Below are 18,456 nucleotides of genomic sequence, written 5' to 3' on the forward strand. Positions count from 1 at the left end.
AAACACAAAAATGGGACATTCAATAATCAATGCCCTGGCATTTTAAAAATCTGGAGCCACCAGAAAGAACTGAAGTAGACCATAAGGATTCCAATGACACATTGCATCAATAGGATCCTACTTATAATAAGCTAAACACAGCAGTATATATGGGCCACAATCCTTAACCATGTTTCCTGTAGTAACACTGGAATGCCCTCTTGTAAAGTTCTGTTTTGCACAGAAAGGGGAGGGGAGACCAATGTATATAGAGAGCATTACAGGAGGCGAGGCTTAATGTTACCGTGGCATAGATCCAGGTCAGCTCAAGGTGAGGGGCCATCATAGAGACTAGGCTGAGTTGGTAGAAAACATTTTTTGGCAGCCGCATTAACTTGGTTCTCCAGTAATAAAGGTGGATCCAGTTTGACTCCAAGGCTTTTAACTGAATCTGCCAGGGTCTGTTGAACTCCATCAAAAGTCGGGCAAATAATATCCTTCAAGACCACTGCCTTCCCAACCAACTTTATCTCTTATCTTTTCAGAGTTTAATTTCAATTTGATCACTTTTTGACTGTTAACCACCATGGCTAGACAGTGATTTATCACCAGGAGATACGGATAAGGATATGAGTATCATTGGTGTATTGATGACAACTAACCATAAAGCTATGAATGATTTGTCCGAAGGACTTTACATAGAGACTGGAAAGCAAGGAGGAAAGAACCCTGTGGAACTACTACAAGATAGGTCCCACACTGATAAATAAGATACACGGAGAGCCAGTTTGGTGTAGTGGTTAGGAGTGCGGACTTGTAATCTGGCATGCCAGGTTCGATTCTGCGCTCCCCAACATGCAACCAGCTGGGTGACCTTGGGCTCGCCACGGCACTGATAAAACTGTTCTGACTGGGCAGTGATATCAGGGCTCTCTCAGCCTCACCGACCCCACAGGGTGTCTGTTGTGGGGAGAGGAATGGGAAGGCGACTGTAAGCCGCTTTGAGCCTCCTTCGGGTAGGGAAAAGCGGCATATAAGAACCAACTCTTCTTCTTCTTCTTCTTCTTCTGAAGAGATATTTGACATTTTGGAAATGTGTAGAAAAACGAGGTATCCGAAAGCCCCTCTGGAAATGCCAACAGGGAAGTCAGGGTACAGAGCAGCTGGCCTAGTGATTAAGCATTGGGAGGAGAGTGTGAAGGAAGCCATTAGTGGGATGAGCTCCTGCCAAACATTTGGAGTGATGTGAAGGGGCCCCTTGGCCCCTTCCTTCACCAAGACTAATACCTGATGACATCATGCATGGAGCCTTTAATTAACACCTGTACTCTTTCCTTTCACTTTGATAGATTACTTATTCCACTGTTTGTTGTGAGGGGGAAAACACAGTGCTTATAAATTTCAGCTATACTGGTGGGAGGAAGATGCTTGATCAACTAGAGATGAACATGCCCAAGATCTGAACTTGAATAGTACTGGGTTTTCATGCAGGGCTGATGATCCATCCATCAGAGAGAGCCTTCCTGGTTGCTGTCCCCAGGTTCTAGAGTTTCCAAACCCCCTTTAGTCTTCTGTTATAACTGGAAAGTATGCCTTTTCAGGAAGGCCTTGGAAATTAATCAAATGTCCCGAGATCGTTCATAGGTTTTATGTCACTTCCATGACCAGCTTTCATTGATGTTCTTAATTTGTTTGATTAGTTAGCACATTTTTAAACGTTGCGCTGACGTTTTTACATGGATCTTGGTTGTGTATCATGAACCACCTTGATTATTCATGGGAATAGTAAGGCAGGGAAACGTTTCTGAAGAATGCAAACACTAATAGATTAATTGACTAAAGGGTCCTGATTGATTTAAAAGATCCTCACAAATAACAGAGTTGCAGAATATTAAAACCTGTTAATTTCTTTTAAAGCACATACTTATGGGTGCTGTGGGTGGCATGTACCTTACTGAAAGAGGTCTCCCCTTTCTCTCATGACACTTTTGGGATCTCCCAGCAGCTGGGACATGCATGTGCATTATTTAAAAATAGGGAAACAATGTCTTTCTTCAGAACTATTTTATTCATAATCATAAATTTGTCCTGACATCTTTCTTTGAGTGACAGCCCTAGCTGCAAATGTAGCCTCTGTGCAGGAAGCCCACTGTTTCAAGAATCATTTGGATGCCAGATGGGCAAGTGTGGCCTTAGTGTTATCACTTAATAAATCATCCTATTTCGTTTGACAGTCTGCACAGCATAAGCTGATTACTAAACAAAAACTCAATCTTCTGGGGCCAAAAGGAATGTTACACACAAATGCATGAAACTGGAGACTCATTTAGCCTGAAAAGCTGCTTTGGGAAGGGATGACTTTTCCGCTGTGGGGTTTCAAATACTTAGCACATCTCTTTCCTGTCTGTTTCTCCCTTCAGAAATGGCTTTCCAAGATAGAAAAGGGCCATCATGGAATCTGTTACATGGTCTTAAATCTTATAATGGAAATTTGAGTCGTAGCAAAAATGACCTGTGCATGTGAGAGAGCCTGAAAGCAAGTGTTAATTGTAAGAATCATCTGTTTTATACTCATAAGAATTATTTCTTACAGGCACAGCTGTCTCAGGCTTTAAATGGCATTTCAGATAAGGCAAAGGAAGCAAAGGAGTTTCTTGTTCAGCTGAAAAACATTTTGCAGCAGATACAGGTAACAATAACAAAATTCCAACTGTTGTGGAATTAATTGATGGTGGATATTGCACATAATGACCAAGCTTGAATGGAGAATTTGTTTGAATATTGATGTTAACATTTTTAAAAGTTGAAAATCATCATCCTGCACAGTACCTATTTTTGTGACCCTCCCTGGCCTACATGTTTTCATAGATTTTAGCTCTCATAATTTTGGAAATACAGACTTCTCTAACAGGATTGATTGCATCATACTTGCTGGGTGTTGGACCATGATGCAGTCTGCTGCCTTTTTGGAATCATTTGCTAAGTAGCTTCCTGGTAATCTGGGTATCAGTCTGGTTTAGATAAATGTTTTCAATGTTGATACTAAATCTTTTTTAAAAGACAAGAAAATACTTTTTACACTGGTGAAGCAGGTGAAGGAATCTTCTTCCCAGCGTGGTGTAGCAGTTAAGAGTGATTCCCCGCTCCTCCACATGCAGCCAGCTTGCGTGACCTTGGGTTCTGATAGTGTTGTTTTCACAGAGTTCTGTCGGAGCTCTCTCAGCTCCCCTATTTTACAGGGTTGTGGGGAGAGGAAGGGAAAGCAAATATGAGCCACTCTGAAGCTCCTTTGGGCAGTGAAAAGTGGGGTACAAAAACCAACTCTTCTTCTTTGTCCATCCAAAAGTCTGGCTCTGAATTATAAAATCTGCATGAACAAAAATGCCCATGAGGCAAAGGCTTTCATTCCTTCATTCCATCATTCCTTCATTCATTGTTATATTTATATACTGCCCTCCCCAGAGGCTCAGGATGGTTTACATAAAAACAGGGAACAATACAGATAACTCAGTAGTTATAAACAATAACAATACAGTGATAACAAATAGAAAAATATAACAGAACAGTAAAACAATAGTGAGAACATTTATTTAACCACAGCATACTGTAGTTACCATGAGTTGGATGAATCGGAGGTTGTTTTCATGGGAGGGAGGCTCAGGGGCCAATGAAAGGTGAATTTAGTGAGACTGAGCAAAATATCTGGTTGAATACAGGACCACTTTTCTCACTGTGTCCCCCAGAGAGCATTAAGATCTAGTCAGCAGAACCTGCTCAGGGTCCCTGACCTTAAAGATAACCAGAGCCATGGACTTTTGGATACTCTGCCAACCAAGATCAGCGCCCTGTGGGATCTCTGACAGTCCCATAATACTTGTTATTCTCTCAGGCCTATGGTTGAGGTCTAAAACCCAAGGGTCAGACATGACTCGGTGCTTGCACAGGGGATACCTTTACCTTTACACAGAGCTCCCTTTACAATTTTTAAAATAAACATATCAGGACAACTAACCCTCCAAATGGCTTAGCTGGAAAGGAAGGAAGGAGGAGAGAAGAGAGAAAGGGGAGAAACAATGTACTGGTTATCAACCCAACTATTTGCCGCTACATAAAATGAAGCCTTGTCAATGCAGAGAATAACCCTTACCTTGCCCTTGTTAAGCAACAAGTGAGCATGAGACAATCCTCCATAACACCAAGGAAGAGGATGTCTGCAGATTTGAGGGTACTCCTTTTAAGGTATTTGTGCTTCCCTTTGATTGTTCAAAAAAGGTACCTGATGACCTACTTTCCTGAAACCTCATTCCCCGTATTGCTTCCAAGATAGGTGCAGGCAAAAATGGCCCCCATGCCAATGGGAAGAAAATGAAATTAGAACTCCATCCAATTGCCTAGTTCATCCATTATGGTTGGGCCAGCAATGCTCATTACACAGTTCCTCCAGGCTCTGCTTACTGAACCAAGAACATTAATTCTTAACAATCAAAAGCTGGCAAGCCTAGTCTTGAGTCTAATTAGTTGTGTATACCATGAATTGTTCTTCCTTGTCTGGCAGGAAGTCTTGTGCCTCTCACCCATTTTCTTCACTGCATGCAGTCCTCTCTAACTAAGGGCCCTCATCTTTTTGGCCTCAGATTACAATGGATTCCTACAAGCCTACTTCTGGGTCCAAGCAAACATAAACTGCCAATCTGAACAAGTCAGAAAATCTTTGACATTGAGCTTCTATTATGCAATTCCTGAACTGTACAGAGGACTGAAGATGACTTATAACCATACTGGCAGTGCAGTCCTAAACTGAGGTATAGCCTTCTAAACCAGCTGACTTCAATTGACTTAGGAGGGCTTGGCTCTGCTTAGGACTGCACTCTGGTGCTCTGTGTCTTAAACAGTCTATTCATCAATTTGTAGCTGCCTGTTTTAGTCATACTGAAATATTTAGGGCCTTGTATGCATCAAAGCATACACTTTTGATTTTGTACTCAATATACCAGGACCTGAGGGACTGTCATCCTGTCTTGTTTCCTCCAGAAGTCCTTGGGCTTTCAGTCTATGGCATGGGAAGCTTACTGATTAATTTGGCCCAAGGTTTAAGTATTGTCAGTGCTTAATGTTAATGAATTAATTTGAATATTGACAGGAAAATATATACTTCACCCTGCCAAAACATTTTAAAGAGAAATAGAAGATCCACAATTTAGAAGGGACCAGAAATTTCTGGTTGAATGGATATCACGATTATGATGGACTCATCCAAGCTTTTTCTGGGAATCACTGTAATAACTTTGATCTGCTTCTGTCTATAGGTTATTAATCTTTATAAGGGAAATATGGTATTATTAATTCTTAAGGGCATGACAATGGTTCTCCAGTTTAAGGGAAGATGCACAATAGCATCAAACTGAAAGGCCAACAGTCCCAGAACCCTGAAGAGAACTTGTAAAATTTGACCAAAATCAGTTCCTTAGATCCTGTAAGTTGGAGCTGTTCTACCAGGCTTATAGTCGAGGCCTAAAATGCCATCCATCTAGAAAGGCTGGCCTCGCCGCTGAGAGGAGGAGGAAAAGAACTGGAAGATCAACTCCTTGTTAAAGAACCACCTTGTCTGGGAATTTTGGTTGGGGGGTGGCATTAGTAATATTGTTTACAACAACAACATATATTTTTAAAAACTTACCAACAAAATAGTTTTAGAGAGGAGCAAACCAACTATGTCATTAGAAGACAAGATATTACGGCTAAAGTTCACTTACTTTGGACACATCATGTGATCAAACTCACTAGAAAAAACATTAATACTTGGCATGGTCAGTGGCAAAAGGAGATGTGGTCGCCAAAGGATCTTCTAGCTCGACACGATCAAAGCCTATGCAGGGATGACCATGAACCAACTAAAAGAAGCAGTCAGAGACAGGGGCGCATGGCAAAGACTTTGCTATAGAATCGCCGAGGGTCAGACATGACTGAACGGATGACATCATCATCAATAAAAATATGAATGCTTTTAGCTTTGTATGATTTTACTGTTACCTGCCTTGAGCAATACAGAAGGTGTGTGTGGGGGGGTAGAAATAAACATTTAATATTATTATTGTAACTCTTTTCAGATGTTGCAGTTTTGTTGCTTCTATGTCACACGATGTGGGATCCTCTCAATATGTTTGGTCACTATTTTGTGTAAATACTGCAACACACATATTCTCCAGTTTTGATACATATGGTTGGAGACTTTTTTTAAAAAATGTATTTCAGATCACCAAATCTGTTGCCTCTTCATACCAATTGGCCACCGCACAAATGGAGAAGACTCCATGCAGCACACTTTCCTGTTGTAAAACATAGGAGTTCTGAAACTACAGTGACTGAAAAGGACTCTAGTTGCTGAACAAATGTGCTGAGAACAAGCTGGCTGCTTTTAGTCCCCTGCCTGGGAAGGAAGACATGGATATTTATTTATTTTATTTACATTATTTATACGCCGCCTTTTTCATTGGGATCCAAGGCAAGGTACACAGAATGGATTAAACTAAGGCTTTATTAGTTATTTAAAAGGCTGAACTGCTGAAGGTAAACATTTACCCCATTAGTGAGGGAACCCTCAGCACCAAGGTGCAGGAGTTAGCCTACATCATCAAGAGAATTCTCTTCCCAGATGCCTGGATTGCTTGCCTCTCCCAAGACACCCCAGGATATCTGCCCATATCCAGCCAGTGCTGAGGCAGCTGCATTGGTTGCTAGTTCTGTCCCGGATCTGGTTCAAGGTTTTGATTTTGACCTTCAAGGCCATCCGTGGTCTGGGTCCCATATATCTGAGGGACCGCCTGTCACCCTACGCCCCGTGCAGGGCCTTATGCTCTGCGGGTGTGAATCTTTTGGTCATTCATGGCCCCAAAGAAGTGCACCTGGCTTTGAGTAAGGCCAGGGCCTTTTCAATCCTGGCCTCGACCTGGTGAAATGAGCTCCCAGAGGAGCTGTGGGCCCTGTAGGAGCTTTCAACTTTCCGCGGGGCCTGAGAAATGGAGCTCTTCCACCAGGTCTATGGTTGAGGCCAGGCGGCCAGGTAGATCGGGGGTCCTCCTATAGAAGTGGCGGTAGCGAATTCTATCTGTGCCCTCTTCCTCCCCCCATTTAGATGATTAGGGTATTATTAATGGGGATGTATTTACTGCCGAGTCTTATGGTTTTATGTAGTAATCTGTTTTTACTTGTTAAGGGGATTGTACTGGGTTTTTAACAGAGGATTGTAACTTGCTGGAGCCTCCGGGGAGCAGTGGGCACTAAATTCAATAATAATGATAATAATAAACACAGCAATGATCCTGCACCAAATCTGCCTTGTCATGTTTTTAAAAACTGAATGGTTTTAAACTGCTCCTTTACAATCCTATGCCTGCTTACCAGGAAATAAATCTCTTGGATGGTCTTTCTGGCTCTCAGTTGTAATTATAAATCCATTGGGTTATGGTAAAGCAAATTTGGGGGACATTGTACCCAATCCACCAGAAAGGCTCCTTTGGAAGCCATACTGAAAGGGTGGGAGTTGGGTATTACACAGTTGTGTTTTTACAGAACTCTCATAATATGTCAGAAATTCCTGGAGAATCATATTCAGTATTTTACAACAAATGTTTCCAAACTGTGGAGAATGAAATGTACCAAAAAATTTACAGTATGTATATATATATTTGACATTATCCTTTTGACAGCATCTCTTTAGATAACCTGCAACAACCAGTTATTGCTGCCATTTGTAATGAATCACATGACCAGGCAAAGCCTTCAGGAAACTGTTACCTTTCGAAAATCAAATGTTGGCAGTTCCTTCAGTGAACCAGTCCTTTATGTTGAAGATGTGAATGTGGCCTTTTGTGTTTTCCAGGAAAATGGCTTGGATTACGAAGCTTGTCTGGTTGCTCAGTGCGATGCTTTGGTCGATGCTTTAACTCGCCAGAAGGCAAAACTGCTCACAAAAGTTACCAAAGAGCGTGAGCACAAGTTAAAGGTGAGTGTGTGTGTGTGTGTGGGGGGGGAGACCCTTCAGCACCTATCAACATGTCAACTCCCTTAAGATACCAGCCACTGAGCCCTGTCCCGGGTCCTGTTCAGCTGAAGGCAGGAGAACTATGTTTCCTGATCATTCAAGGGTTGCCAGTCCTGTGTCTGCTAAGGTAGCACAGATGTAGAGAACACAGAAAGGAGGGCAGTGGGAGGACTGATCCCTTCTGTACCTGCTGATTCTCCCTTTCAAATATCTCTCTGGAAGAAACCATGACTTTGGCTTTTATTTTCCTTGGTTTTAATCCTAGCCTTCCTCCAAAGAGTTCAAGCTAGAGCTCAGCATACATTGGCCTCCTTATGGAAGCAGACCTGGGAAAGGGTTCTGTTTTCATATCACTTGAAGTAAGAGCAGATTAATGTGAGCTGTCATTATCCCAGGAAACATGGCTATAAGGATTTGTACAGAAGTGATGCTTCCTTTCTGCTTACTTATCAGTTGTAAAAAAAGTAAAATAAAATCCTCACAGGAAATAACTAAATCCAGACTTTTCATTGCACAATTGATTATACTTTGTTTGCAAAAGAGCTTTTGCAGAGAGCAAGTAGTGATTCAAATGCATCTAGCCTGCAGGGCTGGCTTCCCCAGAGGAAGAAATTTCCCTTCTAGCACCAGCATGGCTCCTGTCTTTTCCCCATTCAGAGTGCATAACTGATTCACTTCCTAAATTCCTTGCTTCCCAAATCCCTGCTAATCCCTCAGAGGGTAGATTGTACCTGGGCTTGGAAGGGTGCATGTGTATTAAGATGCTTCTCACTATAACACATTCCTCACATGTTAGGTAATGCTCTTTCAATGCACTTTAGATAGAAGTAGATTTTCCTGTTCTAGTCAGGACAATCCAGCTGCAAAATCCCATTGAAAGGTCATTATCCAAGGAGTGTGGAATGGGCAATGGTTAGCCTACAAATCAATGTCCTCCAAAACAGCCTGCTTCCTGGGGGCTGTAGCTTCTTTTATAAAGTCAATCCATTCAAATATCCACCAACTCTGGCTATCATTTTCTTTGTTGTTCCAGATGATAACAGCAACAGTGCTAATATATTTTGTCAGCACTGAAAAGCTCTAAGAAGACGTGTACTGATTTTAATATGTTTATTTATTTATTTATTTATTTATTTATTTATCATACTTCTATACCGCCCTCCCCGGAGGCTCAGGGCGGTTTACATTCTAACAAGGAACCTTACATAAAACAGTCTGTAAAACATATACATCAATAACCAACAATTGCAACCAAACACAACACATGTTAATACTGGGGGAATCTCCTTAGTTCAGCTGATTCTGCTACAAAAAATGTAAGAATGAGGGTGGACGTAACTAAGTGGCAGAGCTTGGTCTTTTTTGGGGGGCTCCACCCATTTCAAACACAAAACTTGAACAATATTTTTTAAGGGTAAGAATTGTTTTGATGGATCAAAGAAAAGATCTACCTGGTTGAGGACTTTGTCCCCAACTGTGAACAGTCAGATATACCTTGAAATTCACAAGCAGGACATGCTAGAAAGAGAGCTCTTCCCCATTATTTTATGGTCATTGAAGGTGTTCTGAACAAGAAACCTCGATTTTTTAAAACCTTTTCAAAATGTTTACTTTTCTTGAATAAGCTGTTTTATACCTGTATGTGAACTTTTCCAAATTATTCAGTACTAGATTCAATGCCCGTTCATGAGAATGGGCTTTGAAAGCCCCCCCCCCCCGCCGCCGTGGCCGCCCAGCAGAGAGATAGAGGCGATATTCCCCCCCGGGTGCGGCGTTTCTGGGCCTGGTGCAGGAAGGCCTGCTTCCCTCCCTCCCCCCTGGTAGCGGTGCAGCCTTTCCCTCCTTCTTTGCTCACAGTGTCCTGTCGCTTCCCCGTCGCTTTCTGGCCTGTCCTGGTGAGGGCCTAGATTGTGCCCTTACCTGATTGGCTAGAACTGCTGTCTGTCCTGGTGAGGGGCCAGTTGGAAGGCGCTTCATGCCTTCCGATTGGCCCCCTAACCCAGACTGGTCCTCCCACTCTCCGCCCACTTAGCCCTTAATGAATTATGAAGAAGGGGAAGATGATTAGAATTTTATCCAAGTTCTTGTAATAAATTAATGCAAGTTAATGAAAAAAAAAGCAATGCTTAATTTGGATTGGGGGCTTTTCATTTGTGCTGGACTAGCATGAAATCTTCATAGCTATCCTGATTATACAGTGAAATGTAGTTACTTTCATTAAAGCCTTGAAACTCAGTGCCCATGAAGTCAACAAATTCAACACCCATTAGGTTCTAAATTACTCGGCCGTGAACTGAAACAGTTTCTAACCATTTAATCTCCTTTGCAAATTGAGGTTCACCATTTATGTCATCTTGCCAAACTAATTATCAGCTTTTACAATCCAGAGCAAATAAATGGAGCTGATGCAGATGGGCTACTACCCATATGACCACTAGAGCAAATACATCTTCTCATTTCTGGCAACTGCTTCTGATATAACATATTTAATTCAACAAAAGCTGTGTGAATTGCCCATTATCAACAAAGGGGCTTTTTCCCCCCCATTGCAGGTTGTATGGGACCAGATAAATCATTGTACACTGAAACTGCGTCAGTCTACAGGGCTTATGGAATATTGTCTTGAAGTTATCAAAGAAAATGATCCTTCTGGGTTTCTACAGGTACATTGTCTTCTGTTTTTGTGGCAATATACAGTGAGTTTTCAAATAAGAGCCTATTAATATTTTTACAGAGGAACAACATTGACTTTTATCTAATTTGGCACATAGTTTGCCTATGTGATTGTGCTGGCTTTTGCTATGGTTCTGATCCAAATCAGACTCTCCCACACCTTAGAATCATAGAACCATAGTATCATAGAGTTGGAAGGGGCCATACAGGTCATCTAGTCCAACCCCCTGCTCAACACAGGATCAGCCCTAAGCATCCTAAAGCATCCAAGAAAAGTGTGTATCCAACCTTTGCTTGAAGACTGCCAGTGAGGGGGAGTTCACCACCTCCCTAGGCAGCCTATTCCACTGCTGAACTACTCTGACTGTGAAAATATTTTTCCTGATATCTAGTGCTCTCTGATTGCTATGGTAATGTTTAAACATCCCTTCAAAATAAGATACAGACACACCACAACAATGAACATAAGGAACATTTTATTTTCATGGAAATTTTAACTCATGACAATGACAAATCAATGGTAACCCTGAGCTTGTTTCTCTGCAACGAGATAGTCCCATCTGGGAGTGATGGGAGACAATGACACCCGAAGTGTGTTGTAAAGGGCCGGGGGGGGGGGATGAAGTAAAGGGCCAGGGGGGGGAAGGCGTCCTTCGGGGCCCACCTCCAATTAGTCAAAGGACCACATATGGTCTGCGGCCCACAGGTTGGGGATCGCTAATCTAGCCTATATTGTTGTACTTGTAGTTTAAATCCATTACTGCGTGTCCTCTCCTCTGCAGCCAACAGAAACAGCATCCTGCCCTCCTCCAAGTGACAACTTTTCAAATACTTAAAGAGGGCTATCATTTCCCCTCTCAACCTCCTTTTCTCCAGGCTGAACATTCCCAAGTCCCTCAACCTATCTTCATAGGGCTTGGTCCCTTGGCCCCAGATCATCTTCGTCGCTCTCCTCTGTACCCTTTCAATTTTATCTACGTCCTTCTTGAAGTGAGGTCTCCAGAACTGCACACAGTACTCCAGGTGTTGTCTGACCAGTGCCATATACAATGGGACTATGACATATTGTGATTTTGATGTGATGCCCCTGTTGATACAGCCCAAAATGGTATTCACCTTTTTTACCGCTGCATCACACTGCCTGCTCATGTTTAGTTTACAATCCACAAGTACCTCAAGGTCTCGTTCACACACAGTGTTACCGAGAAGCGTATCCCCCATCCAGTAGGCATGTTTTTCATTTTTCTGACCCAGATGCAGAACTTTACACTTATCTTTATTAAATTGCATCTTGTTCTCATTTGCCTATTTTTCCATTGTGTTCAGATCTCGTTGAACTCTGTCTCTATCTTCTGGAGTATTTGCCAGTCCTCCCAATTTGATGTCATCTGCAAACTTGATGAGTAGTCCCTCCACCCCCTCATCTAGATCATTAATAAATACGTTAAAAAGTACCGGGCCGAGCACCGAGCCCTGAGTTACCCTGCTACTCACCTCTCTCCAGTCTGATGAAACACCATTGACAACAACTCTTTGAGTGCGGTTCTCTAACCAATTCCCTATCCACCTAACGATCTGAAAATCCAGATTGCAGTCCTTCAACTTATCCATCAGAACATCATGGGGAACCTTATCAAAAGCTTTACTAAAATCCAAGTAAACGACATCAACCGAATTTCCACGATCCAGCAAACCTGTTACTTGGTCAAAAAAGGAAACCAGGTTGGTCTGACAGGACCTGTTGGAGACAAATCCATGCTGATTTGCAGCTGCTTTTCTAGAGCCAGGTTATACTTCTAGGGCAGTGGAATAGGCTGCCTGAGGAGGTGGTGAGCTCCTCCTCATTGGCAGTCTTCAAGCAAAGGTTGGATATACACTTTTCTTGGATTCTTTAGGATGCTTAGGGCTGATCCTGTGTAGAGCAGGGTGTTGGACTAGATGGCCTATATGGCCCCTTCCAACTCTATGATTCTATGATTCTATGGTTCCATTCACAAAATACCACATGTTGTCTGGCTCTTAGCTGATTATATTTAAACTGACTATTTTACATTTGTACATTTAAGGAGCTCTTCCACCAGGCTCTTGGTTGGGGCCGGTGAAACAATAACATCGACTGGGCCGCCCCATTAGAAAGAGGCCCCCTGAATATGCTCCAGTTCTTGAAGAACTATCATTAACTGGGACTGTTGATGCTGCTAGTTGGTACTAGGACCTGGTACATAAACTATTGCTGCTAAACCAACTGTAACTGCTTTACCACCCTATATTGAGTCTGCCATGAAAACGCTAGAGGGCCCCAAGGGTCAGACATGACCCCCCAAGGGTCAGACATGACCCGGTGCTTGCACAGGGGACACCTTTACCTTTAACTGAATTAATGAATTGTTTTTTATGTGAATATCTATGTTGTATACCACCCTGAGTCAGTTTGCAGGGAGGGCGGTATAGACATTAAGTAAAGAATAATAATAAATAATATGTTTGCCTTTCAGATTTCAGATGCTTTAATCAAACGAGTTCAAGTTTCTCAGGAGCAGTGGGTGAAAGGAGCTCTGGAACCCAAAGTATCTGCTGAATTTGATCTGACTTTGGATAGCGAACCTTTGCTGCAGTCCATTCACCAGCTGGACTTCATTCAGATGAAATGTAGGGGTGAGCTTTTATAAATTACTTTTCTTTCTTTTTTTCTTCTCTCTTTCACATCAAGACTTCAAGTGACTGTGAGATAGAGAGGGGAAGGGGAGGGGGGGAAATCTCTTATCCAGATGTGAGCTAGCAGTTCTCCTCCCATGACCCTAACAAGCTCAGACAGTAGCATTAGGTAATGGTAAACATCTGAGAAGATACAATGCCGCTGACTGGGACCATCTGTTCCATTCTGAAGTGGAGAGGTTTGCCAATGTGACTATTGCATTAAAAACAGCTTTGCTCTACGTTGGAATACAACAGACCAACATTGTCAGTAATTAAACTCAGTTACCACCACAGTTAACACAAGCTCTCCTTAGGAGACTGAGAACCAGCACCTGATAGAGTGCCAAGTATAAACTTTGGAATAACATGGGCTCGTTCCTTAGTAGGGATGGTAGCTTTTATGACACAGAATACCATGCGAAGGCTAGTCCTTTGTGAGGTGGTAGAAGGTTCAGCTAGAATCCTTCTCATTGACTTCTGGTTTTCTACATGGAAGATTTTTTGAATGGAGGAACTTCAACCATGTAAAGCTGCAGTCTATAATGATACAGGCCAGACACAGACTTATTCTGAGAAGCAGGTCTTTGTATGATAGTCTGTAACTTAAAACTTACTCTCTAATGAGGCTCAAAAAAGCCAAACACTATTTCTCTATAAATGCAGGGAAACAAAGGGTTAGTGGCCTGATATTATGGTCTGTGGGACCAAAGGAGAGACAGAATCTGTCCAGTGGCTTAATTAAGTATAAGAAGATAAAAAGTCTCTTAAATATTTAAATATATTCACTGAGAATGCTATCTATAACATGAAAGTAACTGTTAGAGCAAGTCGTATAATGCCAAAAGCCTACACATTCATATCTTACCGTCCTTGTTAATGTTTATCAAGGGACAAATATGAGTGTTTCAAACACACTTCTTATATGCAAAAAACTTCTCTTGGACAGTATGTATGATTCAAACACACTTCTTATATGCTAAAGAGCTGCTATTAATGCAACCTTACATACTGTCCAAGAGACAAGTTTTTTGCATATAAGAAGTGTGTTTGAAACACTCATATTTGTCCCTTGATAAAGCCAACAGGTGAAACGTGTTGGGACTTATGTGAAAGATTAAAAAAACAACTGAAATTGAAGAGAGATTACTTTTCCTTGATTTATTATTGCCATTGTTGTCCCAGTGCATCTGTACTGTTTCACAATCATGTTTTTCACTGGAACCTACCCCTCCCAGTTCTTTTATTTCTCAATTGGGGATTGGCAATTATTAACAATTATTATTTATATAATAGCATGTTTAAAAACAGGATAGGCATGGCATAGCTATAAGAAATGTATATCTCTTGAGCACATCTCAAGAGACCAGGCTATGGAAGATTTGGGTCCCTCCTCCACAGACCCCCAGATGCCTGACCATCCAAGGCAGGAGATACTCGCTCCTGAGATCAGTGGGTGGTGTGTGCTGACATTGGTCTGGTGAGCTAGGAGGGAATAGACTGGATTAGGCTGCTTTTATACTATAATTTTATTGCTGTTTTCATTGATTTCTGTAAACTGCCAAGAGCCAACATGGTTTGGGATTGGCAGTCAATAAATTTAAATTTAAATTATATATATAAATTATATATAAAAAAACTATTTCAGAGCTTGGTGTAGTGCAGACTTCTAATCTGACGAGCCAGGTTTGATTCCACACTCCCCCACATTCAACCAGCAGGATGACCTTGGGCTCATCACAGCACTAAGAAAGTTGTGCGGACCGAGCAGTAATATCAGGGCTCTCTCAGCCTCACCTTCCCCCACAGGGTGTCTGTTGTGGGAGAGGAAAGGGGAGGCAATTGTAAGCCGCTTTGAAACTCCTTTGGGTATAGAAAAGCAGCATATAAGAACCAACTCTTCTTCTTCTTCTAACTGCAGCTTAGGATAAATCATTTCAGTTGTTTATTTATTTACTTAAAATATGTATTAGTCTTCTTTCTATCTTATGTAATTTAAGGCTATTTACAGTGTAAATAATCATACCATATAAAATTTTGTGCATACTTCTGATGTTGTGTTGAACGTTTCAAACCCTCCTATTGGCCCTCAGTGGAGGATATGTGCCCAATAGGGAGAGTGCACTGTCCCATTCAGGGCCAATTGGCAAACTTCCTTCCTCTCCTCCTCCTTACCTCCTTCCTTGCCACTTACCAGGGTGGGAGATGAGCCAACCCTGCTTCATGGCAAGACACTGAAGGTAAACTGGGGCAGCAAGTGGAGAGCTGGCACCAGCACCTGGCTTGCCCAACTGGGCCACTCCAGTCCCCACACATCCTCCTGCCCACCAGAGAGCATGGGGAGGAGGTCTGGCCACACTTGTTGACATTGCAGGTGGAAGGCTGGCCTTGGCAGCCCTGCTTACCAAGTGGGCCACTCCAGTCCTGATGCTGCTTCCCTCTTTCTGAAGAAAGGGGGGAGGGCCAGCCATGCCACCCCCTTCTGCCTGAAAGACCTCTGCCTGACACTCTGATGGACTGATGAGATGAGCCCTGATGAATAGGCACCCAAGAAGGACACAGTACAGGCCTCTGGGCTATCACTCATTGTCTTCCTGGGAGTAATGGACCTCTAGTATAAAGATAAAAGTATATCAAACACAAGGCTGTGAATTAAAATTATAATTTAAAACTTACAACAGGTAGGGAAAAGCCTCTAACTGATTACCATAAAACCATCTCTGGCTGCCTATTGAAGATTGGAAGTGAGGGGACCAGGCTCACTTTCATGGAGAGGTTGTTCCACAATTGTCATTAAAGTAGAAAGGGAGGAAAGAATTAACAATCTTTTCCCACTGACCCTCTGGCTCTTCAAAGAAGCCACTGGGATTTTTTACAGATTTTCTCATGGATCTTCTACGGCAGGAGTAGTCAACCTGTGGTCCTCCAGATGTCCATGGACTACAATTCCCATGAGCCCCTCCCAGCAAACGCTGGCAGGGGCTCATGGGAATTGTAGTCCATGGACATCTGGAGGACCACAGGTTGACTACCTCTGTTCTACGGGGTGTCTAGATTGAACCTTAACATCTTGCTGGGGAGATGCCTGTTTCTCTTCAACAGTTCTTTCCAATTCTGAACAGATGTTGTAAGAAACACTCATAAAAGCTGATGGTTGGGAAGAGCTGGGAACAGATCTATCCCTCAATGGAGATATTCCATGGCATTTCTGCATATGGGGAATGTAGAGTGCCAGCCACTGAAGGCAGGCGGCATATTCCAGCCCCTCCAGATGACATCGCCTACCTCCAGCAGCTGGCTTGCTATATCCACCATTTTAAGCCATAACAGGGGGAACCCCAAAAAGTGGATTCACCACTAGGAAAAGCATGATCCCCCAGCAACAACCCACCTGCAAACAGTGGAGAGAAGGTTTGGAGGGGGAAACATGCTTTAGCCTATGCTCCTGCCCTCTTCCCTCCATTCCTTGTCAAGAGAAGGTGGCAGCCCCCCCCCCAGCATTGCATCACAATTCTCAATAGGTGTTCCTACCTCTGTGCACCTTTCCACCCCACTATGGAGGCATTGCCCAGCGTACAACTTGCTAGGAAGGGAGAGAAGGCATCTGGGGCAACTGGACTAGCATGGAATGTCAGGGACTGGTGGAGCAGTGGGATGGGGGGAAAAGAGATCAGCGGATGGGTCAGGGGTCTGCGGACCAAAGAGAATGGAAAGGCTGCATGGAGGTAGGAATGTCTAACAAGATGCTATTTGCAATGCCAGGGGAGGGGGGCTGCCGCCTTCACCGTGGCCTTTGTTGGCCAGTCATGGTTTCCTCCGCACATTTACTGCTTATGCAACATATGGGAAGGGGAAGCTGTAGCAGGGAGAGTGTAATGTGTGGAGGGGGGAATCACATGATTAACTGTCACGCTATTGCAGGCGGGAGGTGTCCTGCCATTTTGGCCACTGTGTGGGAATCCCCCCCAGTTTTCCTTATATCTCTTTGCACTTCCTGTCCATTGACCATTCTGTGAACTCTTTCTCAAAAAGTAGATTGCAAGGTCTCTAAGGTAACAAAGGAACAAAGATAAAAATGAAAGAAAAGGCAATGAGGAGTCGGTAGTTTGGAGATTTTGGTCGATGAAACACAAAAGACTTTAGTCTATTTTTATTTCACCATCTCTCCAAGGAATTCTGGGCAGTGTGAATGGTTGTTCCTGTGTTTTGCCCTTGCGGCATCTCTCTGAAGCTGAATGGCCCAAAGGCACCCAGTGAGTTTCATGGAAGAGTGGAGACTTGAACCGTGTCTCACAAATCTTGGTCTGACACTTGCCACTATATCACACTGCTGAAATCCCGTGTACGACTTACTGCTTTTGCTATTTGTCTCCACAAGACTATTTCATAAACCATGATGGATTGGATTGCTGTTCAGTCAGAGTTCATTTGATTACAGTAGGCTTAATTCTGAACTCAAAAAGCTCCATTTGAAGCAATTAGGCCAGCTAATTTGACAGCTAAATCCTTGGAGGAACTACTGAAAATGCCTGAATTTAAATGACTAGTTAAAGGCAAAAATCCGCTCCCCAAAAGGGTATTGTATCTTGAGCTAAATGGGTTATATTAATGAAGCTACTGCAAGAACACTGGTAAACTGCAACATCAAAAATTTAGGCAAGAAAAAAAGGGGAGGCAAATGAAAGATTTAAAATGCAACTGATGAAGCCTCTTCAAGTATATATTTGCACAAGGATCTCTTCTCAGTTTGGAGACATTGTAATCATGTTTGTTGGTCTCTATAATGAATAATGAGTAGTAAATGTAACAGAGCTGTGAGAGTCTCCCCCCTTCTGCAATGAGATACCATCCTAAGGAAAGTCCCACTTAGATAAAGTTGGCTATGTTATAATAATTATGTAATGTAACTAAGGACCACTGGTGTGGCTCTGTGGCAGCATATCATATGCAGGAGGGTCGAGGTAGCTCAGTCTCCAGCATTTCCTGCAGAAAGGATTTCAGATAGAAGCACGGTCCTTGGAGAGTTGATGTGGCATCAGAGCTGGACAATACGTAGTAGTGGTTTGGGC

General features: G+C 42.7%; 1 protein-coding gene across 4 annotated transcripts in view; it reads left to right on the plus strand.

The window, feature by feature from the left end:
- The window catches only part of TRIM67 (tripartite motif containing 67), a 60,566-nt gene that overhangs the window by 14,118 nt on the left and 27,992 nt on the right, over nt 1-18,456 (plus strand). For 2 of the 4 annotated variants that reach the window (XM_077346573.1, XM_077346591.1), the window contains exons 2-5: nt 2,573-2,668; nt 7,859-7,981; nt 10,573-10,683; nt 13,189-13,348. In XM_077346573.1, coding sequence (XP_077202688.1) covers nt 2,573-2,668; nt 7,859-7,981; nt 10,573-10,683; nt 13,189-13,348 — 490 coding nt within the window. The remainder of the gene's footprint in view (nt 1-2,572; nt 2,669-7,858; nt 7,982-10,572; nt 10,684-13,188; nt 13,349-18,456) is intronic. The other 2 variants (XM_077346599.1, XM_077346583.1) reach the window with 1 other exon arrangement.

The sequence above is a fragment of the Paroedura picta genome, chromosome 1, assembly GCF_049243985.1.
Source record: "Paroedura picta isolate Pp20150507F chromosome 1, Ppicta_v3.0, whole genome shotgun sequence".
Lineage (NCBI taxonomy): Eukaryota > Metazoa > Chordata > Lepidosauria > Squamata > Gekkonidae > Paroedura > Paroedura picta.